Source organism: Amphiura filiformis, chromosome 9 (assembly GCF_039555335.1).
Source record: "Amphiura filiformis chromosome 9, Afil_fr2py, whole genome shotgun sequence".
Taxonomy (NCBI): Eukaryota; Metazoa; Echinodermata; class Ophiuroidea; order Amphilepidida; family Amphiuridae; genus Amphiura; species Amphiura filiformis.
This window is the reverse complement of record NC_092636.1, coordinates 40346090-40373424: the sequence shown is the minus strand read 5'-3', so window position 1 is coordinate 40373424 and position 27335 is coordinate 40346090. Positions and strand designations below refer to the sequence as shown.

The window sequence follows — 27335 nt, the reverse complement described above, 5'->3', positions numbered from 1 at the left end:
ATGCACTGAACTGTCATCAACCAGTAGTTTAAATGGGAGAACTTAGATTCCATATAGACTAGTGTTATACAGGCCTGTTGCCAGGGGTGCCCCTGCCAAATTTTTTAAAGCTTTATTGATCAAAAAAGGTGCAAATTTGGAGAAGAAAGTGAACTTTTCACAAAATTGCCCCTCTTGGAAAAAGTCCACTTTTTCAAAATCAGCACCCCCACAAAAATCCTGGCTACGGGCCTGCTAGTATATTATGCAATAAACCAACCAGGGTATAACAATTGAAATGGCATCCATGTTGGAGACAGTTCTAAGATAGCTTAAGATGACAAGAGGGACAGGTCTCCAGATCGATTCCACAACCATGAATACCTATCACCTGTTTTATCGTATTATCATACAAATTACCCCATGGTACCTTATGGAAAACATAATTTTATTTAAATGAGGATGACTCTGTCATGAGTGACGTCATATTGCATACCCTCATGTATGTATTGTTGTGAGAAATTGTACCAGTTTAGAGGGAACAGATGGAAAATGTCAAACTAAATGTTAATGATCAGCAATATGATTGTACAATGTATCTCTGAAGAGAAAAAGATACATGATCACAAATTTAGTCCAGTAGTCTGAAGATAATGTTCAGCAGCCAGCATACTTAGGTCAGTATTAAAAGAATAAAATAAGGCAGAGTCCTTAGGGCAAAAATCCTTGTTAAAATTAATGAGGGACATAGATGTTGAGACATAAGGGCCCCATGTGGCCGGTGAATTTTTTTGCTTTTACATATTTCCAATATTGCTATAAATAAATGCAAAATGCTAAATTAGTGTTAATTTTAAAATTTTAGTTCGGGCCTGTAGATTCCCAAACCTAAGAGTTTGAATAGCCTTTACAAATGGTGCCTTATTTCTAACACTGTTCACCAATAATTCTCTTTTCTTGCCAACAAGGTGCTGAGTGGCTGAGTTGGGGTCTTGGCAAAGGTGCTGAAGGTGCTGGATATCTAATAGAAAAAGGCAAAGATCATCTGAAGAAGAATGTACAGTCCAATGAGAAAGCTGCTGAAATTGATGAGAAATACCAGACAGGTGTGCTTTGTGCCAGAAAGGCTACTGGAGTAGCTGTCAAAGTAGGTGTATTTATGTGATCCCCAATGTGATTAGACTCAAGGGGGCTCTGTGAGATTTCATGAAACTTATACCTTTAATTTGGGTCAAATCAGGTTTTTTCAATTTTAAGCCAAAGAATTTAGGTACCAGTTATGTTCACCGTTGTATATTCTAAACAAAGACAAATATGTCAAATTTAAAACATGCAGCCAATACCTGTACTCATTGGCTTTGATTTAAAACCATATTTGTTGAAATTGGTTGAGAATTAAAGAAATGGTGATCTAAAACCTAAGGAGGAAACGAAATAAAAAGTTGCACTTTTGTGTTCTAATCAATGAAAGCATGACGCTAGTTTTAATATATGCTAATCAATGAAATCACTGTGTTAGTTCTCTTGATTGAAAATGATTTGTGTACATGTCAATAAGGCATGCAATGGAGCAAACTTTAGCTTTTGATAAATTGCATCTTCCTTGGGTGTTTGAATCGTTGTGTCTTTATTTCTTGAACAATTTTCATTATGTATGTGCTTACAGTTTGAGCTAATAAAAATTAATTAAAGTCTTGTTGCATATTACATAACATAATCCAGGTATTTGGATGCATAAATGTCTGAGATGATTATCGGTAACACAAAATCAAAGAGAATCACAAACACAGTTTTTTCTCCTTTTAGGTGAGTAAAGTGGTAGTGGATGGTGTGTGCTACTGTACCAAACGTCTTGGTGAAGAACTGGCACCTGTGATAAGAGAACAAGGTGACAAGTGGTTGAAAGCCAAGGATACGCCTGATGGCAAACTAAGCAAGACTGTTGATGGTGCTGTGGAAGTTGCTGCTAGCAGCCTACAAGGTGAGATGATTTGGTAGGAAAAAGAGATACACCTACCTAACACCCTTTACCCCTCACACACCCCTCACAATTATTTATAACCATCCGCAAACATGAACAACAATACAGTACATCATTGGATTGGTCACTATCTAACTGCGGACACAAACTTTTGAGGGGTTTTTCTTGCCGTGGACATAGTTAAGTTTTAACTATCCAAGAGGGGACTTAGGGTTATGAGGGTTATGATATATGATGCTTTCTTATGCTACTTTGGATCAAGAAGCCGTGTCCAGGAAAATTTGCATATTTAAGCGTTTCCGTACCGTTTTCCTAAGCCTTTTTAGCATGTTTTATTTATGAATGTGTGCCAAAATTGCTTGCCCCCCCCCTCTCGGCTTGCCAAAAATGCTCCCCCCCAATTTTACCCTCCCTAGGGCTCATATTATTGCACTGCCCCTAAGGGAAACTACATATCTTTAGAATGAATTTAGCATAGAGGGGTATAATGCCGGGTCCGTGGTATGGCAATTACTTGTCAGGTGTGTATAAAAGTGAATTGGCAGTCCTTGGTTGCCTTACCCATAATGTACGATTTCAGTTAAATTTTAATTTTGCTATTCTTTGCCAACCCTTATAATACATACTGTATAAGTTCAAACTCTCAGAAAGGATTTCTGATCATTTTAGGTCAAAATAATGAGGTAAAAATTAAAGAAACCTCACTTAATATCTTGACTGCTTAATTGTGGTACTAGTAATCTTAAGCGGATTTAGAAATGCGACATAAATTCAAAATTGCTGATGTCCTACATACACAACAAATATGCCTGATTCTAATTAAGTTTATGCATGACATGTGTAAACATTATGCACAAAAATGGCTTTAATTTTCAGATTTGTGTGTAAATCTGAAATGTCAGTCCTTGGTGGGGTGTGTGCTTAAATGTGTGTGTGTAAGTATGCAAATATAGACTGCTAATGAGTTAGATGGTAAGAACTATTTCCCTGAGGTGATCTTGAGACCATGGGTCTAATATTTCCCAAGACCATCAGGTTGAGGGAAAAAGTTGCACTTTAATGCCATGCGACATAGGCCTAGCTAGGCCTAGTCATGGCTAGGCCTTGCTTGCATTGTTTTGTTGATTCAACACACATCCATGCAGCACATACGGTTGGAAGACTAAAGCTTACCCACACAAGCTTACCATGAACATGTTGCAACCTCTCCAACTTCGGCCGTGAGACGAGTAGCCTGTTTGCCTCCAAATATTGCTCGCATTGAAGTCACTTTTTGCAAATTTGATTTGCTTTTTGGTGTCAGAACTATCTTCTCCTATAATTCCAAACAAATCCTCATCAGTTACCAGGCTAAACTAGAATTACTGGTCGATTATATACTGCAGTGGAATTTCATTCTGCGAGTCGGCCATGATTTGTGTTGTGGTTTGAGATGTGCAGTAACCATCTCTTCCACCAACCTTCCTCATACACATTATTATTTACATTATAATTACGCTACACATCGAAATAATTAGAGTTAGACTGTGTAAGAGTATCTCATGATCTATGGCAGGGTGATATAATGAAAGACAAAGATAAAGACAATTTATCACGTCTGACGGCACCTGTCAATCAAATTCGAGCACGGTTTGTTTACAAGTGTCGTGATGATGACTTGCTGAACGCGGATTTATAAGCGGGTGCCTTATTGTTAATTTTGCACCTTTCGACATGCAAACCATCTCAAAAGTTAGGTCTTTATAGTAGGAAACTTTCTTTGGCGAAGGCACCATGTCCACAATGCCTAGAAAAGCTGCTTTTTTCCTTGTAAAAATACGTAATTTTTCGCCATTTGCTGCTATTCCTTTTCTCCGATCATCACCATATAGATCGGTCTTCCTTTTACGCGCTGATTAACCTGTGTAAACCAATCAAGGATCGTAATTGACAGTGACATCAGACGCGATAAATTGTTTTTATCTTTGTCTTTCATTATAGTAGGTTTAGGAGCGGTACTATCACCCAGTGCCGAAAGTTCAATTTTTTTTGTTTTGCCTTGAAATCAGGAAATGGTACATGTGGATTTAACAAATGTCATGTGACCCCGTCCCCCATTTAAACGATCAGATGACAGAAAAATATGTATGAAGTGTATAATACAATCTAGATCCGGATTTAGAATTTGCTGTTATCGTTTCTTCCATAGATTGAGTTTAAATTGTCCATTACCTATGGCCAAATATCACTTTATATCTACAAAAATAGAAAAGTGTATTTATTATGACCAATATAACACAAGGCCAAAAAATAACATGTCTGTTTCCTGTAGGTGCATTAAAATCCAAGATGCGAGATGCTGTCTATCTTATTTGATCTTATTTTGTTAAATTTATTTTTGTGTCAGTACTTCCGGGGAGATGATCTTCAAATCCCACTTATTATGGTTACATTAGTTTCTAAGGAGGTTACATGTGAAAATAAAACTTACAGAAATAATTCTCCAATAAAAAGATGACATTTAGGATGTTTGCGCACTTCATTTTTTGACCATAAAGTTGTAGCCATATGTAACCAAGTAATAATATTATCTGCATTACCTGACTGTTTATTGATAAACTTTTGACTAATATTTATATCCAGTGTTGAAGATGAAATTTACTTTTATTATCCTTGAATATTTGGGATGAAGACCATGCAATGTTCTTACCAGCAATTATAGTGACAGTGGGCTGTTCCAGTTTAAATTTACACGCCCCTTATGGAAGAAATTTAGATGTCACCTTAATTTCATATACAGGGAGTGCACATTTCACTCGGAGTCAGCCATTGAAATTTGAAATTCACACTCCCTGTGTGGAAGATTAAGGACAGGTCTTCCATAGGGGATGTGGATTTCAACTGGAATAACGCTGTCAGTATATATTCCATCTCAGAGAAAATGTTTGTTGTGATATAACTGACAGTCCCAGCAGATGAGAACTTTGCACAATCCAACAGCAGAAAGAAGTGTCAATACACTGACCTCATACATTTTAAGGTATTGTCACATGGTAGTTGAGTCCAGAGGGTTCACCAACGAGACCCTCAAGAGCATAATCACGAAATGCAGTCAATGACAAACAGGCTTAAGAGCAAGGTATACAATCTGGTTGGCTAGAAGCAATACGATGTTTGGAAGCTGGTGGAGAGACCTGAAGTGCCAATAAGAATGCAGCTGCAGAATGAGGGTCCCCAGAGTCAAAGTGCAAACATGGATGAACCAAATATTGTGTACATAGGGAACCCTTAGGTCACTTGAAGTGTTTTCATGTCAGATGATGACATTCCAACATTTTACACAAATCAATGCACAAGGTCATTTGGGGTTTTTTTATGATCAAAATTTGCATTGCCCAATACACAAAATGCAAGGACATGGTGGCTCAGTAGTTACGGCCTTGGACTCATAATCTGAAAGCTTGCTCGACGTGCGTTGGTTCGAGTCCCCGTCCCACCACCGTGTTGCGCCCTTGGGCAAGGCGCTTTGCCTCGCTTGCCTCACCCCACCCAGGTGTAGTGGGAAGCTGTTACGGGTAGTCACAGTCGTTGTGCTGATGAACCCTGCGCCAATTGTAGGCTGCAAACGTGGTTCCGACATATTCTAATAACGGCGGAATAAATGTAAAGCGCTTTGAGGCTGTTTACGGCATAAAGCGCTATATAAATATCTACATTTACATTTATTTCTATGTTTTGAGCATTCAAATGCTCTTAATCTAATAACAATTAAAACTTTCCCCAAGTTCTTTATTGGACGTTAATTTAGAAACTTCCTGCAAGTTCATTAAGTCTTAACTGTGTTTATTTAGTGCTCATACCAATCAGCTGTGACAGTATTGATTCCAGGGTGAATCTGGAATTATGAAAACTTCTGAGCCTCATAACTGCTAAATTATTGGTCTAAAGTATATAAAAGTATCTATATTTAGAATGGCAAATACATGATGAATCCAGCTGTAAGGTTAAATTCGGGCAAACTTATTTTTCACAACTTCATAATAAACATGGCTTTGTTGACATAGATCCCGTAAGTGCTGCTCTTTTATGTCCTGACAACTACAATATTATAACGTTCAGACATATGTAAAATATCATTTTTCAAAAACAGCAGTAACATTTACAAATCGGGTGAGTGTTATTACATTCAGTAATGTTTAGGCAACAGAACACTTGCACTACCATAAGTACTGATATCCCATGACACAGGAAAACAAATCAAGATTGCCAGATGCTAATACATTTTGAGTAGTTAATTCACTTCTCAATGGTGTAAATGTGACCAGACACCAGAGATTTGCAAGGGATTGGTGGTTTGGTCATCCTGCCATCTTGTATCTTTTATGTCCTTTCATGCATATCAACTTGTCAAGAATTGTTTATACTTTGAGTTTGAAGATTTTAACCAGAGGAGGGAGGTACTTTATAAAAGTGGTCCCAAGTGATTCTAAAGTCTTGTCCAAAAGAGGTGCCAAAGCCTTACTGTTATAGTGCATGTTTACAAGAAGAGAAAATGAAACACACTTCCCTGGTTATAACTTGAGCAAAATAGTGTCAAATTAAGAATATCCCACAATGCTTTGGGCCATGAAAAAATGGGTGCTGTATATTAAAAGCCTCTGTGTTTTGCGCATGGGGGGCCAAATTACACCACCTGTATTTTTAATGGGTAAACAGATCAGTAAAAACAACAAACAGATAGCAATTACTGTCATTTGTCAATTTACATCACACAAAGTATAAACTGTTCTATTTCTGAGCAAATTTAACAATTTGTTTCAAATATTATGAAAATTAGAGCACCATTATGTGATGTGATCAAGCAAAATCAGTCGGATGTTGGAAATATTGATTTTGAGATATAGCCAAACAGGGGAAGTATTTCCCTTTGTTTCCTATTGTTTTGGAAACTCTTTATCTGCTCATATCTGTTGAACTAGATGTCTAAATTCAATGGTGTTTTCTGTAAAATGTAGTTTAGCAAAATTTACAATCCTATAAGAAACTGAGAATTGAACATGTTTGACTTCAGACTGAATTTGCTTGATCACACCACATATAAACCTCCTTTGTATCCTGGCCTTTAATTATTTACCATATTTCGAAAGTCATACTGGACATTTGTCATTCAAAACATTACTATAGTTGAAAAAAATAGAATATAATAGATACCCAAGGAACAAACTGCACGCCTGTTGTTGGGCTATTCCAGTTGAAATCCATCACCCCTATGGAAGACATGACCTTAATCTCCCACACAGAGGGTATAGATTTCAAATGGAGGCACCCATTCAGGTAATCCATTTGAAATTCACACTCCTTGTGTCAGAGATTAAGGTCATGTCTTCCATAGGTGGTGTAAGGATATCAATTGGAATAGCCCAATTTATGTTGAGATGACTTTTTACACTTTTTCATGCAGTGACTGCACAGACAGTACTTAAAGGGACAGTCACAGATTTTGAAGTAAAATATTTGCACAAATTTTGCTTAGGGAGCCAATAGAGCTGCCCGGGACGAAACAAGCTTAGCTACCCGATGAAATTTAAAGATCTGGACGGAGAAGCATGACCTCCGAGATCGATCGTGCATTCAAACAGTAATTTGCGGTGACCAATTTCAAGTGCTTTGCTCAAGTGGCCAATTAGTTTGGTCACCAATTACATTGATCGTCACTGGACTATTACCAATTATAACAATAGCATTGAGTACCAAGATCGATTCTCACGGCAGGCGGTCGTGAAGCTCATCTCAATTATCTGGTTTATGAATATGACCTTTTCATTCTTCAGTAATTCCAGGGGACGATGATGTAAAGAACACGGCCCAAGTATGCTTTCTTCTAGCTTGCTCGTCCGACCCATAAAAACTTGCAGGTCTAACTCATAATACTCCCTTATAGTGACCCTATATAAACACTTCAAACGTTAAATTGAGGTAAAATAATGTTAACATGTCACATGGATCATTCCAAGGCCCCGCGCAGGGATCACATTATTGTAATACCTTTTATTGTGATTGTAGAGCCAATTTAGACTGTCAATGATTGGATGTTCTTGGCCATACAATACAGGGTGATTTAAAATGAACTGTACCCAACTTCAAAAATTAAAATAAACTACTTACCGACATTTAAATAATGTGTTTTTGTAAGCTGTAAATAGGATAGTATGTTTCCTATTATTGGTGAAAAAATCATGTCTTTACCTCTAATGGTTTTGAAGAAAAGTACATTCTTACAGAAAACACACCAAAAACGATGTTGCACACGGACGAATGTTTTATTCAAACTATCTGTTCTACAGCATTTTGCTCACTCAACTGCCCTCAGACACTTTCAGTTCAACATGAATAACGTACGTTTATTTAAAAATATTAAGAAAAAAAGATGAATTGATAAACAAATAATACAATTAAAATTAAATACTTACCGACATTTAAATAATTTTATATTGCAAGCTGTGTAGTAGATAAAGGTGAGAAACAGACCATTACCATAGATATCGGTGTCTTGTTGAGGTATGGTGAGCATGTTAGTCGCCGAAGGCGAGACCCAAGGGTCGAGCCTTCCAGCGACTAACATTCGAACCATACCTCAACAAGACACCGATTATCTATGGTAATGGTCTGTTTTGAACCGCTTATCTTACATATGACAGCGTTCAAGCTTTGACTTACGTTTGGTGGACAGAATGGTGAGAACTTAAAGTGAAAGATATCCTACTTAAAGGAACATTTTCTAGGGTGAAATTTTGTGTAGAAACTGAATCTGACATAACAAATGCACAATTATCAACTTGAAAATTTTCCCCATAGCACTGTACAGGCATATTTCTGCCTGAAGTCTTCAAATTTGAGCGAAAATTGGTGCAAAAAAAATAAGTCCTTCAAAATGGGGATACTAAGGGCTAAACAAAAAACATGTTGCTCTAGAGGGAAGCATTGGTAAGGGCAACATGTCTTTTGTTTAGCCTCAAACCTCCCAGTTTTGAAGGACTTATTTTTTATGCAAAATCCGTGACTTTTTTCACGACCTCAAAATCCTTAGGGGTGGGGGTAGCATTTTTCTTTTTTTTCTTTTCTGTATATCTAGATTACTTGTTTGTTATATCACCATTTAGCTATTGAAATAATGAGCAAACAAACACTTAAAGCATCCCTATAGCTCATACCATTGTGGAGATATGGCCTTTTCAAATCGAAAATGATGCGAATATTGTATTTTTTTCTAAATCAATTGTCACCCGAACCCTCAAGTTTCTACCCCTGCTACAAAAATAAAGAAATATATGGATCCCATTCAATGCTTTTAATATCACAATTGTACCCTTGTTACACAAGTAGCATAGAAAATTAGGCACTATTTGATAGTTTTCATGTTCATACACTCATAGGAAATCTGCAAGTCAAAATTTTTGTCACCCCAAAACGGCTATTTTTGGCCAAAATCTGACATAAAATTTAATTTTTCTTGAAATCTATAAAAGATAGGGAGTTTTAAGTGCCAAAATCTGAAACTAGATGATATTTTACCCTTGGAAACATATAAACAATCAAGAATTTTTATTGTTGTCACCCCTAAATACTTTTTTCACACGCGTGTCCGCCAAACGTAAGTCAAAGCTTGAACGCTGTCATATACGGTGAGCCAAAATAAACGAATTTGTTGTTATGGTTTATTCATTTTCCAAAAGACAAACTGGAAAAGCTGATATTAGGCATATCACCTCAAAAATAATCGCAGCAGAAACATGTTATTTAATGTTCCTACATTATTGAGCTTTATTAAAGCATCAAAAATCAAAAAACAGACTTGAAATCGGTCGATGCATTGTGACGTAGTGTCAATTTAAAGATGCTCGTAGATGGAATGAAATCCTGCCACAAATGGCTGTAATGACAAAATTGGCACATTTTAAGATTTTGAAGGTATATTTGGACGCTTGCTTGAAAAAGCAGCGTTAATTTAAATATCACATGTTAAATGCATATCTTTCCTGACTTCGTTACAGAAAACAAAATTAAAAAATCTATCATTGAATAATTATAAGAAATTAACCAAATATACTATTTTAGCAATTTCGGCCAATCTGCAGACAAATTAAATCTCAAAAAATGACTAAGTTCAGCTAATTAATATGCAAAATTGATGCCATGGAAAAACGTACATGATATAAAGGTGCGGTTTTTTTTGCACACATATGTATACAAAGTTCTTTCAATTGATAACAAAAAATACACAAAAAGTAATTAATTATGCAAATTAGGTAATTACAGCTAATTATGTATTTATGATATTATTATGCAAATTAGGCATGAGTAATTTTAGGTTTTTTTCAATATTTAATGTACGTCTGTTCATTCATCATAAATTTTTAAGTATGATCCTGTTATGAGGTTGAATAAATGAACTGCAGTTAATTATTTAAAAACAATACAAAAAATAAAAAATTGACATTTTGACGGTGTCTGGAATATAATTTTCATTTTTACTGTAAACATGGTATGTGTCACCATTACTCAAAGCCAAGTCCGAAAAGTAAAAATTAAAATTCAGTTGCAAAGAGACTTTAAATTAACTTTAGTCATATGGATTAACATGGGAGGATAATCGGTAAAAGCAAAAGTCATTTTACTGTACCGCGTATACAAAAATAGTATGGCCTTGGACACACACAATGGCTTAGAGCTATTGTGGTTTGGAAAATTACTCCCTAAAAATATCATTGATTAATGTTTTGCTTCAACTAGTTTTAGGGAAGTGTTTCATTCGTTGTCGACGGAATTAATTTACATGCTAAGAAAGATTAGTATTTCAGCTAAATGGTGGTAGTTCCTTGACTTCAATAGGCCTATATTTACTGATTTATGAGCGATCTTCAAAAATCCATAAAAACAGGCAGTAGCTCTCAAACAAAACAATTTTTTATTTAAGGACGGATGTTAGCCTCGGAAAGGCTTCACACACCATATATTAAAAATTTAAACAATTTGGATAAATGAAGCATATGAAGAAATTCATTTATCGACATGGATGTTTTCTAAAATTGGCCAAATTTGAAGCGCGCCCTTTTCAATTCACTGTTATGCTTGCATGCACAGTGTAGCAGAATTATTGTGCAGCCACTGTGACATACCTACTGATATGATTATCTTGTGTAAGTTTAGGGTTTTCCAAAAATAAAAACACACCGAGACAGTGTAATATTCTTTCCGTGTGTCCTGCGTTTGAGTCTACGAGTCTTATAGCTTCTTATCTAGTGTCAATTGAAAGTGATTTAATTAAATCAATACAACATTGATTTTAACCGGAGATTCTATTCAATTCACTTGTGGTCATGTACCACTCGATTATACATATTCGTAATATTAATAATGAATATGTAAATAGTTCAAAGGTCAAAGTGGGTGTGTTTTACCTAGACATGGCGGTAACTCATTTAACACCATAGAATTTATATTTATCTTTAATATACTTATAGAACAAATGTCCTGAACCAAATCAACGCATATTCCTGGGTACCTTCCTCGACCTTTTTGGTTGGGGTTAGGCCGCAGATTGTTGTAGTTTTTCTACATCTAGTCTTGTGGCCTGTAATGTACTGCATTTTAGGTGCAAAATATCCTTGGTTGAACTTAATTTGTAAGACCTCATGGCTCTTGTTTTGTTACCTACTTTGTCGGAATCTGCGTTAGTTGGGAGAGGGGGACAAAGGTAGATTGACATCCTCGTCCTAATTATACAGGCTTTAAGACATAATACAAACTAATTTGCATTATTCAATAAAGGTGTTCTTGGTGTCATTCAATACACATAAGTATTGTTTACCATCTTCATTTAAATCTAATATGCATAAACTTGCATAATAATCGTGTAAAATATATTAAACTTTGATGCATTTTAAGTTTGTTGAAATGTCCAAAAAGTCAAATAATGTGGCCAGTGTTTCTAAATATGAACATGTACTTCTCTTGTTCAAAATTTATTGACCTGACCAAGATTATCTTGACCTGACCAAGATTATCTTGACCTGACCAAGATTATCTTGACCTGACCAAGATTATCTTGACCTGACCAAGATTATCTTGACCTGACCAAGATTATCTTGACCTGTCCAGATTATCGATCTTGACCTGTCCACATTACTTGATATAATCGACAGTTGACCAGACTTTGAACAAAAGAAATACAATAGATAATGGAACAAAAGAAGAGGGCTAGACGTATATAATAGGGTAGTAGGCTATGTTTCCTATTATTGGTGAAAAAATATATGAGTATATGGATATTGCACCAGCACCATTTCTATTTGAATTCAAATTTCCCTCTACAATTTCAAGTCAACGGGTCCTTCGTTCTACATGTATTATTTAACATGTAATCTTTGCAAACCTGACATTGTAATTGAATATTATTGATTTAATAATGCAAATTTTAATTTGTCTTGGTTTTGCTGTACATGTATGTAGTCATGGTAGATGCATTTTGTTACTGCGGTAGAGACCACTGATAAACTTTGTTCTGTGTGTTGGTCTAAAAATGGGATGATAACTTGAAAATGCGATATCTTCTGACTAAAACCACTTATTATCAAAATTCAAAATTTCTACTACAGAACACTTATCACTGCTTTCTATGATAGTATTTTTGATATGTATAATCTCCGCAAATATATAACAAAAATTGGGTAAAGTTGGGTACAGTTCATTTTAAATCACCCTGTAGTTGTAAACGTAAATATAATGCAGGAACTTACTTTTTGCAAACTCGCTATGTTGCATCTGGAACCTCCTGGCTTCAACAGTTGTAAATCAAATAATGCTTTATTAATATAGAAATAGAATACTCTATTTATATATTGTTATTGAAAACATTACGTTAGTGGACGTGACTTTTCAAGCAAAAATACTAAACCAAATTGTAGCCATGTTATTGACTTGAGAGGGTTTTATATAGGGGGAAATCCCCAAGTCCATATGGGATAGTCCCATTCTGCAAATTTACTCGGGTGTTGTTGTGAGTTTTGTACTCAACCTTTGTCATCTAGACTCTATATAGATCAAGAGACAGTTAGTTGAATGGCAAGGCATAATCTGTGGCCAATATAGTGTTGGCATGATTACATTCAAATGCACAAGGTTCCTGGAAAATTATTTGTTCCTTTTTTTTTAAATCTGGTCAATTTTTACTCTTCTGACCTAATGACAAATGGGATCAGAGATAATTTCACAACAGGAAATTCTGTTATTGCTTTTTTCTTCAGACATGAATTAAAGATGACTTGTAACAGACCAAAAGATACGTCAAGTAGAATCACGTCAGCAATTTAGCCTCACTAAATAATATATAGGCCTAATTTAAGGGGTGGACTAAAGTAGTCCCAAAACCCAAAGGTTATTGTGCATACGCACTCTTTTAAATACCAAAAACTACCCACATAAACAACAACAATTTTGGTTTGTCATTGACATGCATTTTGTTCTCTAAAAACAGTCACGTATTGGAGAGAGAAAACCAATAAGTGACCAGAAGTAGCCCCTGGACATATGGATAAAGTTAATGTAAATATTTTCAGATGTTTTATTAGACACACTTTCCCTGCTTGATATGTATGTCAAGGATTAGACTCTTGAGTAACAATTTGCCCTATATTTTACTTTGTTTTGTGGAATACAGGATTTGGTACAGTTTACTTGAGCTTGGAGAGTGCAGCCAAATTGTTAGCCAAGAGTATATCAAATGCAACTGTTGAAGTCGTACAACACAAGTAAGTAGCTTGACTGTAATTTGCACAATACCATTTAATAACTTGTATTTTCAAAACATTGAAAGTTTTTTATCCTTCTATATAGGTTAGTGGCCATGATTGTCTCTGCTGACGAAGTTTAAGTTTTGGTAGGGAGGGGAAGAGTGCCAATTAGGTCAATTCTTAAACACTTTATAACGTTCCTGTAATCTTGGTTCTTACCGGTGTGATATGACATGATATCACACTGGTCAGCGTGTGTGCATCAACGCGATACGCATACTTGCTATTTGAACCAATCTGAGTCGCATACCAACAACGGGACTGATCGATTTTAAGTCTATAGGTAGTTCCTTGTAAAATGTAGGATTTAATTTGATTAAAAATTTGTAATACTTATGATATTTCTTATTTGAATTGAAGTGTTTAAGGTATTGTCTTTAGCCGCTGTTGTGGATCTATCATCTCATAACACAGGCTACATCATTATTTTTGGTGTTGCCTTGTTGTTTTACTTACAATAATGATGTCGCCCGTGTTATATGAGACGTTAGATGCACTCCAGTGGCTAAAAACAATACCTTTATTCTCTAATTATAGTACTCGACCTACATGTAGAGACTTACATGTAGGTTTATACTATTACTTGTTGATAAATAAACCTCCTTATGAAATACACACAAAAATAATGAGTACATTTATTTTTTAATCCCATGTGACCAATATTATGAAAATTTTGATTGGATTTTGAGTGTAGCTCTTTAGCTCAAAGTTAGACACATTTAGAATTTTGTAGCTCCACTGCCTATAATTTGGCCCCATTGTATCACTGCAAATAGTCCTGTCAATCTAATCTAGTCACTCACCACTAATTGCAACAGAATTGTTTTCACTTTTATACATTTTAGAGATGTCCCCTGAACATCATACCAAAAATATACTAAAATATACTTGGTGGAAAGAGGAATAATTTGGTATAGTTTTTAAAATGATTGGAGCAATTTTGAAATTTGACCCCTGTGTGACCTTTTCCCGCCAAAAACTACCTTTCCACCAAGTATACTTTTTGTATGCTGTTCAGGGGACACCTCTGATTTTCATACGAGTGAAAAAAATTCTGTTGCAATTAGTGGTGAGTCAAAACCCACTTTGACTGGACTAAAAGTATACATCAAAATAATGATCTGTTGCATCCCATTGTCAAAGTAAGTGCAATATTGTGATGTAGCTTTCTATTAAAAATATTACTCTTGCTCTCCAAATTCCTCCTTCAAAAGGACACTGGGTCTTGGTTTGAGGAGTGCAATTTTGTTACATAAATTTGAAAACCTGTCTCTTTACATGAATTTTTATCCTGATTTTCAGAAACTGATACTTCAAAAAAATATCCAGCACTTAACATCCTAACAGAAGTGAGAGTATAAATGGCCATTTAGTCTTAAGGCTATTTATGGATCACGCCAGCATTTGATCCCAAACGGAATAAACTCAGATTGCATGCCAAACAGATACACAATTGAATGCATTTCATCTCAAGTAAAAATGCAGTAAAATTTAAGTATTTAACATATACTAAAAAATAATGTATAAACATGCCAAAATAACATCCAACACACCCAGAATTTTCTCACTAGGGTATTTGATTGTTGAAAAATCCCATTTATAAACAAATACTTTGTATGTCTTTTATTATATGTTTTTCATATGTTCCACTAAATGTTGACCATATTGTGTCGTATTTTTGCTACATGTGCCTCTTGTGTAATGTTGAGTTCAATGTGCATTAAGTTACACATTTAACCTAGATATAAGTATCAAGGGTATAAAGGGTATTGTTGGTCGAAGCTAACACTTGGGTGTTTTGCAAAAGTTCATTCTACAAGTCATACTTTGAAAACTTGCTTAATTTATTGTTGTTAATGAGTTATGTACATTTTACAAAAGTGTTGTTGTTTCAGCCCTCTTTGCAACATAACTCAAGAACCACAGGACCTACAAAAGTATATCTGTGATATTTGAATTCTTCTACACGCTCGCTATGAATTGAGCAATGCAATTTTGCTCAAGCTCACTACCATTCGCAAGATGCTGTGAACTACCCTTAAGTAAATTATGTTGTTGAAAGTGCTCTAGCTTGAGGTCTGCAAGCATTTAAACTGTACATATATATCTTGTTGAAAAATAGTTACTGCAGAAGTGAATCCCAAAATAAGGCATCACATTTCATCAGATGTGGGAAACCCATAAACTAAAGACATTCACCAACTGGCAAAGTCCCAGTATCATCTGTTAATGAGGGCCAATTGATCTAAGGAGTACAACATATGCTACTCACATGCTACAAATTGATATGGTTTTGGGATTCACTTCTGCAGTAACTATTTTTCAACAAGATATATACTCACATGCTACATTTTTTAGTATAAAATAGTAGTTTTTATTAGCATTCTAATTGTTGCAAAAAAGGATAAACATAAATTACAAAAATTGGATGACTAATCTGCGTATTAGGTATCACTTTATATGTGTATCTCGTCGAATATACATATTGTGCTAATGCAATACGCTCTCACTGACTAGATATTAAATAATATACGGTATAATGGTTTTCTTTGATGTATCCCTTAGTGGTATGATAAAACATGCTATTACACATGTATTTGTAATTGTTGTTAAAAAATACGGTACGTATACAAAATAAATACAGATACAGCTTGTTTGGGTAGTCAGGTTTAAGATACATTGTTTTATTTCAGATCATCTCTCTAGTTTTGTTTCCACAGCCTCTCATTTATACTAAAATCAGGAATTTAAATTCTTTTTGGACATTCATTTTAAATTAACATTTTGTTTTTGATTTCTTTCCTGTGTTTTTTTACCCTCAAGTGTGCAAATGTATGAGAGTAAGAAAATAGAGTTTCAGATTTCTCACCGATCTGGTATTTTCTTGTTTCATTTGTGACTGTCCACTTCCTGATTTATTAAATCCATTCAGTTTGTAGGTTAACAGCTTTGTCCACTATTATGTTTTTGTTTAAATGTTACAATCTTCCATTTATGGAAAACTAAATTGACTCTGAAACTGATACAACTTTCTGATGTAATGCATGCAGTTACAACAACATCTTTGTATGTACCTACACACAACACTGTTCTCAATGCTTTATTCTCTCGCCGCTTGTTGTTATTGTTACAAACAAACTTGACAAATGTTGTGGATTAACTAAGATTTTAGTTGCAAGTATTTTTTTTCAATTTGCGGTTATAACCATGATCTCCTCTGATCAAGGAAATGTAAAGGGAATGCTTTCTTTGGAAGCTGTGTAATTAGGTTAACTGTGTAACAGGATATAGGTGGGTGCATGCATTCTACATCTGTGACACATTCTTTAATATACAGTCAAAAGTAGGCCAAAATGATTATTTTATGTTATTTGTAGCTTTTTTGATTGAGTGACATAATACGGTTCTGATTACGCATTCATATGTATGTTGTGGAGTTTGGTTGAGTTGCATTTAATAATTTATTTGACTGTGGTGTTTGCATACTCTTATTTTATACAAAAGCTGGTTTTGTGTATACATGTTTATTTTGCTGTTTGGGTTGTTAAATTTTCATGGGATTTGTATAGTCATCATTGTTTTCATTGCAATAATATTTTCATGTTATGCATGGGTTCAAAATCTCATTTGGGATGATTGAAAACAAGTGTTAGTTATTTTTGTCATTATGTTATTTATTGTGTATTTTTGTGCAAAATGAATTAATGCATGAACCTGGGGTTACTTTACTTTCATTGCAGCTACGGGTATGAGCATGATTATATAACCTATATGAAATATATGCAAAAGATTATTTCTCTTTCCTCTGTTTCCATATTATCAGCCTACTGAAATAAGTTATATAATGGCTGCCAGACGTGAATTTTGCAAATACATGTTAACCTAAATTTGATTACCCCATTTAATTTATTGATGCACAGATCATAGATAGTGGAGCTCCTTCACTATCTATGCACATATCCACCCGAGATCTAGATTACCCAGTAGTCCACTTGCCCATTGTGCATACTCTGGATATTGCATTTAAGCTTAAAATTCTGATTTAATTAATGTGTGCACAATTGATAGATTTTCACATCTGATCTTTTCAGTCACCCTACTCCCTCTGTTTGTTAGCTTGGCCTTCCCAAGTGGACTACTGACTTTGGATTGTGGTTTTCATGCTTAACACGGCTGTCTATGAGCTTCTATGGATGAGATTGTCGGAAATCTGGCCTACTAAAATTGGCCATGATGTAATGCATCTTTAAATGGATCTGGCTTGTGATTGGTCGCCCAGATCTCGTTATGGTTTAAATCCTCCGGGTACCTGTCATTACCATTAATAACTACATGGTACACAAGTATGCGGCTTTTGTGTTGTGTAATTGCATGAACGCGTCAGTGAATGCATGAGCGCGTCTTGTATTTGCTTGCGGTTAAATTTGATTGATAAACAAGTATGATTGACAGTGTGAGTGTTAGGGACTTTGCCCGTTCAAAATTGAAAGTCCATAGTCTACCCGCGATCTGAATCTACCCATCGCCAATCATTTTGGCCTGAACGGACTATACCAAAAATAGCAAGCCCTATAATACTCCATGAGAATTTAATTTGAGCCCTCTATATTCAGCACTTATTACTATTAGTTACAGGTGCATGACTGATGGCAAATGGAAATAAAAACATGAAAACAAATTTAAGCCATTCTGATAAACACCTTGGAAGCAGGAAAGTTGAGCACCATGAGCATTAGCTGATTGTCATGAAGTTTGAAGATTTAAAAGTACTGATTTTGCATGAAAAGAATTAATTGGTTCTGCCTAGCACTGAGGTCTTTAAATCAAAACATCCCTAACAGAATTTCATTTATAGCAGCCGTCACTATTTACACCTTGCACACTTCATAAATTTTCAATAGTTTCATAAAATTTTATTCTGTTGCTGTAAACTTTTGCCCTACATTACATTTTTGTCATGAAATTAAATAAACGCTTTAAAGTGTTAAAACAATACTCAAACAGTCACATTTTTTTAAAGTGAATTCAATCATAACACATGTTATAAAAATACATGTTTTTTATTATGTATGTTTTTATTACCTTTGAAGGAAGAAAACTTGCAATTTTCCCTGCCAAGTTTGGAAAGGGGACTATAAAATGAGCTCTGAAATTTGTCTGCATCAGGGTCAGAATTTCAGCGAGAATCGATTCTCGCCAAGATTCTTGTGAACAGCTTTGCGCGCAAACCTTTGTACTTTACCCAGAAGTTGATTGGCAAGAATCAAATGATTCCCGCAAATTTATTCTGCCAGAATCAAGATTGATTCTCGCACTGTGAAACGAAATTCTGACCCTGTGCATGTATGATGTATGTATACACAAAATATAAACCCTTGGCCAAAATGTTAACCTTGGCTTCTTGTGTTGATTTGTCCCACCTGCTTTGGTGGATTTGAATGGAACTTGGACATAATGACCCTTTATTGGATGTGAGGTCAAACGTCATCTAGGGGTCAATTGAGGTCATTTGACAAATATTTTCATATTTTTACGAACCACAAAATCCTCTTTCGGGGTTTGGTTTCCCCATTTTTGATTTTTTTTTTTTTTTTTTCAAAGCCGCAAAAGTTTGTTCAAGCCCCAGGGAATTGAGAATTGCTCTTCTGGCGACGACACGTTTTACGCATCACGTAATTTACTAATCTATATGTTGATTTTGCAAGTGTTTGCTATATTGCTACAAGCCAATCTCAGCTCCTTTAGCCAATTACTTGAGTTAAGTCAGTCACTAGGTTTTATTTTGTAAATATGTATTTTAACTGGCTTATTGTTCGAGTTCGAGAGAATATTTTGTATGAATCTGATTTTAGATATTTAGCAAACCATCTTTAATGCACGTCATGTTATAGTCAAAGGGGTGTTCAGTGGTTGTAGGTGAGAACATTATAGCTTTCACTAGCGATAACATGTTTTTGGTTGTACTAGCTAGAATAATTCACCCTTGCTGGTCATTTGACCTAAATTGTACATAGTTATTACTATTTTTGTTGTGTCTACAGACAAATAAGGCGTTTTTAGGCTTGGGGCATAAAGTCTAAACCAGCTTGTTTAAAATCATTGTTGGCCACAGTATTCCTATAGGAATTGAAAAGAATACAAAATGAGAAAGTAGGTGAATCAGTGTTGTGTACAAAAGTGAATGTTATTGGGTAACAGGTCTTATTCTACAACCTCCTTATAATTGCATGCCTGTTGCTGATGTATATAGGTGTTGGTTTACAAAGCTTTTGACACTTTGATTTTAACAACAAGCATTTACAAAATATGACTCCACAAGAAAAAACTAAGACCAGGTAGGCTCAAGATACACCAACATCTCTTGCTAACTAAATGCTGGTGAATGGGATCCAATTTCTTTCGAAAAGCTGCTATTTTTTCTGGGATATGTACACAATAAGCACTCAATTTAAGCTTTAAAGCCCTTTACACAAGGACTCAAAGATTTAGTTGTGTAAAGCAAGCAAAAAATTCATATCAGACAGCTGTGTCATTTTACTTGGTTTGTTTTTTCCAATGCATATTGAGTGATTGCTCTTACAAAACAAGGTAGTTTTAAAGTGAAATTGTTGAAATTTTAAAGTTTTCCATATATGCATTTTTCAGAGTTGCATGCCCTTTGTTTTTGTTTTTTGATCTTTTTTCCCCTTCCTCTCCTGCTTTGTCTCATTGGCAGCATGAAGTATTTCAATTAACCCAGGTGGGAGGGGTTCTTGATTTTGGATCGAGTGGGAATGTGTAGCTGGGATTGTTAAACTTACTCTAAAAATATACCTCATTTGACAAGAAGAGGAACCCAAAAATATGTTAATCTTAATTTTGAAATTATTCCCATTCAAAATTAAGGTAAGCTTGGCAAATTTCTACTAGAATTTCACAATTTTGCTTGTAAAAGTAGCACATACATTTTCCAGATTGTTTAGACTATTTTTTTTAAACCACTCTTTCATTAAGGGTTCTGTCACCCACCTTTGCACAGTATTTTTTGTGTGGCCTGAGAGTACATCAGACATGTAAAATTGCATTTTGAATACAAGGAATGTCCTTCTGATATCAAATAATTTAAGATTTTTTGAAATTCACAATATTTACAAATTTTATGGCAAATTATTAGAAATTGATATTTTTGACATTTAACAGTCCTTGAAGTAAAATTAATATTAAAATGTAATGATATTTACTTGAAGTGTATGTAGCTGGGAGGAAAATCCAATTTTGACCTTTCAGATTAAAGACATATTTTTTCCCAAAAACCTAAAAATTTAGGTCTTTTGGGGACAAAATATGTATCTTTAATACGAAAAGTCAAAGTTTTCAAGTGATTGTCAGCTTTTCCTCCCAGCTACATACACTTTAAGTACATATCATTAGATTTATAAATTTTAGTTTGAGGACTGTTAAATATGAAAAATAATAAAAATATCTCAATATTTAATAATTTGTCATAAAATTTGTATTATGTCACCAATTTAAAAAATTCTAAATTATTTGATATCAGAAGGACATTCCTCATAATCAGAATGCAATTTGAGTCTGATGCGCTCTCATGTCCTGCAAAAAATACTGTGCAAATGTTGCTATCCAATTCCTTAAACCAGATCTATTAAAATCTGCGGAGCCAGAAAATGCTACCCCAATCTGCCGCACATCTCTCCCACCCACTCCTGGAATTGACAATATCCTCAGAATTTTCACTCAAGCATAAAGATATGGCAAATTAATGTAATGCAAACAAGATAACCATTTATATGATATTTTTTTCAACCCTTTTCAATTTGGCTTTGGCTTCCTGTCAATATTCATTTCATATGTTTTTTAATCCTAAGATAAATGTTTTCCTGCCTGATTCGTATTCCATATATAGAAGCATTTGAAACAATGAAGCCATTCTCATTTCCTGCTGTCATATTTTATCAATGCAGAGATGTGATGCATGATTTCCGGCTCTATGTAACTGTATACTGCAAAAGATGTGATGTTTGCATGACAGGGTGCTCCCCTGTTAACATTAGAAGATAGCTAAAGCTTGATTTAAAAATCCAGGCTGTCTGTCAAAAAAGTTGTTCCAAAGTAAGCTCTCGAAAATGAAAAATGATAGGATTTCATGCACTCACAACCCTAAGAAGTACGCCTATTACTGGTAAGGTTGATAACCGTCAGGCAACGCACCTCCCATAAAACTGTAAAAGGTCTGCTTTATGTATAAAGATAGCAAAAGTGAGCCAAAAATGGCCCTGGGAAAATGGCATAGATATACCCCAAATCATGAAATTTCTGTGAAATTTGTTACAAAATAGGATCCAAAAATAAATTGCAGAGGGGATAAAGGTAAGCTTTTGGCTAGAATGAAGATTTCCCTTGAAAAGGTCTGCATTTAGAAAATATGCACCCCCCCCCCCCAAAATCAATCTGTACTGTCACTGTGTGATATTACATCACATTTTGTTCAAAAGCTTAAGATAAAATTAAAGCTAAAAGCATGAGAAAATGTGGCAAAACTCAAGCCTAGGGTGTGTTAGGGTTGATTTCTCTGCCCTGATCAAGTATTCTTCCCGCAGAAACAATTTCAAACATTTTGCTATGATCAAATTTCAGGGTTTCTTTCACATATTCCTGTAACATCATTTTCCCAAAGCCTATGCCCACCCCCCACCCCCAATCGGGATATAAGACATACCATTATGTGACATAATCTGATCCAACCAGGAAGGAGGCAGATTTGAACATTTTATCATCAAATTATCAAAACACTATTATTCCCCATTCAAGAAAAATACAGCACTAATTTTTGGGATTCAAAAAATATTATCAGATTCTGCCAAATGAAACAAAGCTCAATCATAATCATTCATTGAGTACTAAATGGAGATTAAAAAAAAACAAAAACATTTTCGGCATGTTTTTGACAAAAATTAAGCATTCAAAATCATGAGTATAATATTTGCTCTAATTTTCACTTGAATTAAATGATTGGTTATGAGAATGAAACAATCTTTTCTAAAAATTAGAATGCATACCGTATTTCGTCAAATAAACGCCCCCAGGGGCGTTACATTTTCCCAAGGGGGGGCGTTTATTAGAGGTCATTTTTAGCACGACAATTCCCGTTAAAATCATTAGGTAAGCTTAAAAGTCACGCTAAAATGATGAACTATGAACTTTTGACACTGACTTTTGGTTCACTTCCGGGTTGCCGATGCAGATTTTTGCCATTTATTGCTGCTATTATCAACCATGTGAGCAACTTGGTAAGCTTACTACACAAGATAGCATGGAAATATCGGAATTTTTGAAACATCTTGGTTGAAAAAAAGTGGTGGGGGCGTTTATTTGAGGGGGGCGACTATTTGACTAAATACGGTAATTGAAATTAGATTTCGTTTAACCTGATTGTATGTGCAAAAACACCCTAGAAATGCATGTTTTTTGCCCTTAATTCATAAATTTGGCTAAATAGTGGAATTTAACTTCTATAAGTTACTACTAAAGGAATAATTAGGATTAACTTGTTTTTTATTTTGCAGAAGTTGAATATATTTTTTTATTCAATTAGTGCATGCTGTATTTTTCTGGAATGGGGAGTAGTTACTGAAATTCTTACATCCCTAGCATACTTGGTTGCAAAATTATATATTAGTTATGAGTTATATTATAATGCCAAATTTCACTGCTTTTGTTCTCCACCTTTACTAGTAGCATGTATCTCAATTTTGCAATTGACTCCTTTGGCCTGCTTGGATCAGATCATACATCACATTTTCCCAAAATCAATTTATTCCAGCTATACCATGTATCACTTTCATTTCTCATTGTATTGTATTATATTCAGGTATGGAACAGATGCAGGAAGACTTGCAGATAACTCACTCAACACAGCAACCAACATTGGTTTCACAGCGTACAATATGAAACACCTTGGAATTAAAGCCATCGCTAAACGTACTGCCAAAGATACTGGCAAAGCTCTTGTGAAAGACTACGAAACCAAACCAGACGATCCTCCTCCTCCTCCATCCTCATCTTGATCATCATCCATTATCACACATCAGGGTCAGTATAAGTAATGCCAGCTGTGTTGCTGATGGTGCTTGATTTATATTTTATATCTATAATACAGGTATGGGGAAGATGCAGCACGTATAACAGACAACTCACTAGGTGCTGTGACGAATATTGGGTTTACTGCGTACAACTTCAGTCATATCGGAGTGAAGGCTGTGGCGAAACGGACAGCGAAGGATGCTGGATACGCTCTTGTGAGCGATTATGAAAGCAGTCCTCTAAATGAATCATCAAACTGCTCACAAGATATTGGAAGAAATGAGGCTGCTTCCACTGAAGATCATGAAGAAAACAGAAATCTTGATGTCAAAGAACCACTTTGATTTAAGAGTGAGGGATATACCGTATATCCTCGAATAGTCGCCCCCCCCCAAAAAAAACGTTCCCACCACTTTTTTCAACCAAGATGTTTAAAAAACAATTGCTGATATTTCCATGCTATCCTGTGTAATAAGCTTACCAAGTTGCACACATGGTCAATAATAGCGTTGATAATCAGCGAAAATCAGGTCTGAAACCCGGAAGTGAACCAGAAATCAGTGTTTCTAGTTCATAGTTTGTCATTTCACATTTTAGCATGAGTTTTAAGCTTACCTAATGATTTTAATGGGAATTATTGTTCTAAAAATGACCTCTAATACCCTTCCCCCTGTTTGGAAAATGCAATGCCCCTGGGCTGTTTATTTGATGAAATATGGTAGGTCAAAATATCATCAGTGTGTTGCAGATTTTCTTTCAAAATTCACCCTATGAACATCAATATGTATATGTTAGCTCTAAGGTGTTCACATGTGTGATACAATCTGATCCAATCAGACAAAAGTCAGCAATAATGAAATTGAAATAAAGGCAAAAATACAATGCAAAACATAAGAAAATGGAAATAATGAAAGTTGATAACTTTGCAACCATGTATGCCAGGAACTTGCTTTAGGTAATGAGCAAGCAGCATGTTAGTAATGGATATACCCAGATTGTCCAAACTTCTGCTTTTGGTCTGAGGGATCAGATTGTTTCACATATCCAACCCAAAATTTGATACATCAAGATAATAGACTTTATTATGGAGGAAAGCCAAAGGAGCGATGGTGAGAGGGATAGGTATTATTACTTGATTTTCAATGTACATGTAAATATACTCACAAACGTCATAGAAAACTGGGGGATTTTTTGAAGTTGCATTAAAACCTCTTTAGGCTGCAAGAGGTTTTTTGTTTTTGTGTTTTGTCATTGCAACTAAAGCTGCATGTTTTCTATCTGAAATGCTGATCTAAATTTTCAGATGCAAAATGCAGTATGGTAAAAGGCTGCTGTGTGTATAGCATTATGGACCATTTGATATTTACATTGGGTGGAATAGGAGAAATAAAACAAATATTGACAAGAAATTTTGCATTTCCCCCGTTGTGGATTCCCAATTTTCTCTATTTAAAACTTACCTTATACGGTACAGTGAATTCTGCCTGGGTGCATAATATGCAACAGAACAATTTACGCTTACAGAGACAGTTATGAATTAGGTTAGGCTAATAACTTTGCACCAGTTATATGTCGAGCATTGTAAAAAATAAAAACATTTTATTTTGGACCTCAGAATATCCCTGTAGGCTATCATGCTCCTCGTGATATTCCTCGGTTCCAAAGGCAATGTAAAGAGTTTTTTACAATACCCTCCAAATATCTGATGCGTAGTTATTAACCTAAACTAGCAACACATGACATTGATCACATTTTGCATGTGAATTCTTCATTATATAATGCTCTGCTATGTAGTTATGTGCAAATGTCAATTTGAACATTGGCAATTCTGTTGTGACATTTCAAATTCTATAAAAGTGCACCTATTGTAAAATTGAAATTTGACGAACGTGATTGAAATAGTGTTGAAAGAACACTTCAGTATGATTCTGTTATTGGCTGTCAGCTTGAGTGTCGATTTTTAGAAACAGACAAGGAGTCAATATTGGTACTTTCAATGGACTATTGCTGTTGTAATCCATACACCCCCTGTTGAAGACATGACCTTAATCTTCCACACAGGGTTGTGAATTTCAAATGGGGTTACCTGAATGGGTGTCTCCATTTGAAATCTACACCCCTGGGTGGGTAATTGAAGTCTTGTCTTTTATAGGGGGTGTATGGATTTCAACTGGAATAGCCCAATTTGTGCGAGTGTCCTGTAGTCAAGGGTGAACATAGTATTTTTGTGACAAAATTAAAGTGGACTTTCCAATGTCAAAGAGTCCTTTACAATTTTCTTAGCATCCTCTTTTTATGACATTCTTCAGTAGATATTCATGAAAAAAGCTTATTTTCAAAATTTCAGTTGATTCTGATTTTGTGTTTGCAAGTTACATGATTATGTGTATTACACTGCTCCATAGCCACTAGTACGAATTGGAAACCCATTTATCATTTTCTGGAAATCAGAAAAAGAAATTGCACCATCATTTTAGAAATCTGACATGCAGAACTTCCCTAGTGTGACCGGCTGGCTGACTGATAGCCAATGTGTTGTAACTTTGTTCTGGTACACCAGAACTTGCTCAACTCACACAATTCGACAATATTTTTGATAAACAAATTAATCTGCAAGAATCTTTTGTACATAAACTTTATGTAGCCAGAGGTTTCCAGTGGTATGAAAATCTCAACTTTTGGTTGTGAAAATGGGGAAATTACGCCGTAGATCACGAAATGCCTCTTTAAATACATTTGTCATTTCTTTTGCCAATATTCTTGCTGGGGGGGAAGGCTGGATGCTCACCGAACCTTCTTCTGTGTGTAGTTGACATTATGATAGTGTACTGTACATGTATATGTTAACAACGAAGGTATAGACTATGAGGATGCTGGACGGAGCGTGTTACTCTAGTATGTTCTCTTTAAAGAAAGCAATTATCTTCATTACTGGTAAACAAATATTAAGTGTCTATTAGTGTGATGGTTGAAATATACTGCGCCAATAAAGTATCCTTACACTTGGAAAAATTTCAAAACTGAACTACACCAGGCACAAAAAGAAACTTGTCAGTTATATTCATCCTTGCTGTTCAATAACTTCATAATTTTGGATTATTCTGAAATATACATTTTGTTAATTGGACTTTGCTTTCTCATGTGACACCCTGTTCGTGAAAAACAAACAAGAATTGACCAAGATATGCGCCTCAAACCCCAAAATCAAAAGTTGCATTTTCAACGATTTTCAATGTGAACGCATCGTTGTATTGCACACAAGCACCACGGGCCAATCAATAAAGCACACAGTGTAACAGGCACAATTGAATCGTTAAAATTGTAACTTTTCATTTTGGGGTTTGAGAGTTTGGAGGCGCATATCTTGGTCAATTCTTGGTCAATGTTCACGAACAGGGTGTCAAATGAGAAAGAAAAGTCCAATTAACAAAATGTATATTTCAGAATAATCCAAAATTATCAAGTTA

At 35.1% G+C, this 27335-nt stretch overlaps 1 protein-coding gene across 2 annotated transcripts in view; it reads left to right on the top strand.

The window, feature by feature from the left end:
• The window catches only part of LOC140160995 (spartin-like), a 37905-nt gene extending 12015 nt beyond the window's left edge, over positions 1 to 25890 (top strand). Inside the window, exons 4-7 of one of the 2 annotated variants that reach the window (XM_072184360.1) lie at positions 948 to 1126; positions 1786 to 1960; positions 13656 to 13746; positions 23945 to 25890. In XM_072184360.1, coding sequence (XP_072040461.1) covers positions 948 to 1126; positions 1786 to 1960; positions 13656 to 13746; positions 23945 to 24212 — 713 coding nt within the window. In that variant the 3' untranslated portion in view covers positions 24213 to 25890. Of the gene's footprint in view, positions 1 to 947; positions 1127 to 1785; positions 1961 to 13655; positions 13747 to 23656 lie in introns of both variants that reach the window. The other variant, XM_072184361.1, reaches the window with a different exon arrangement.
• Positions 25891 to 27335: the final 1445 nt, after the last annotated feature.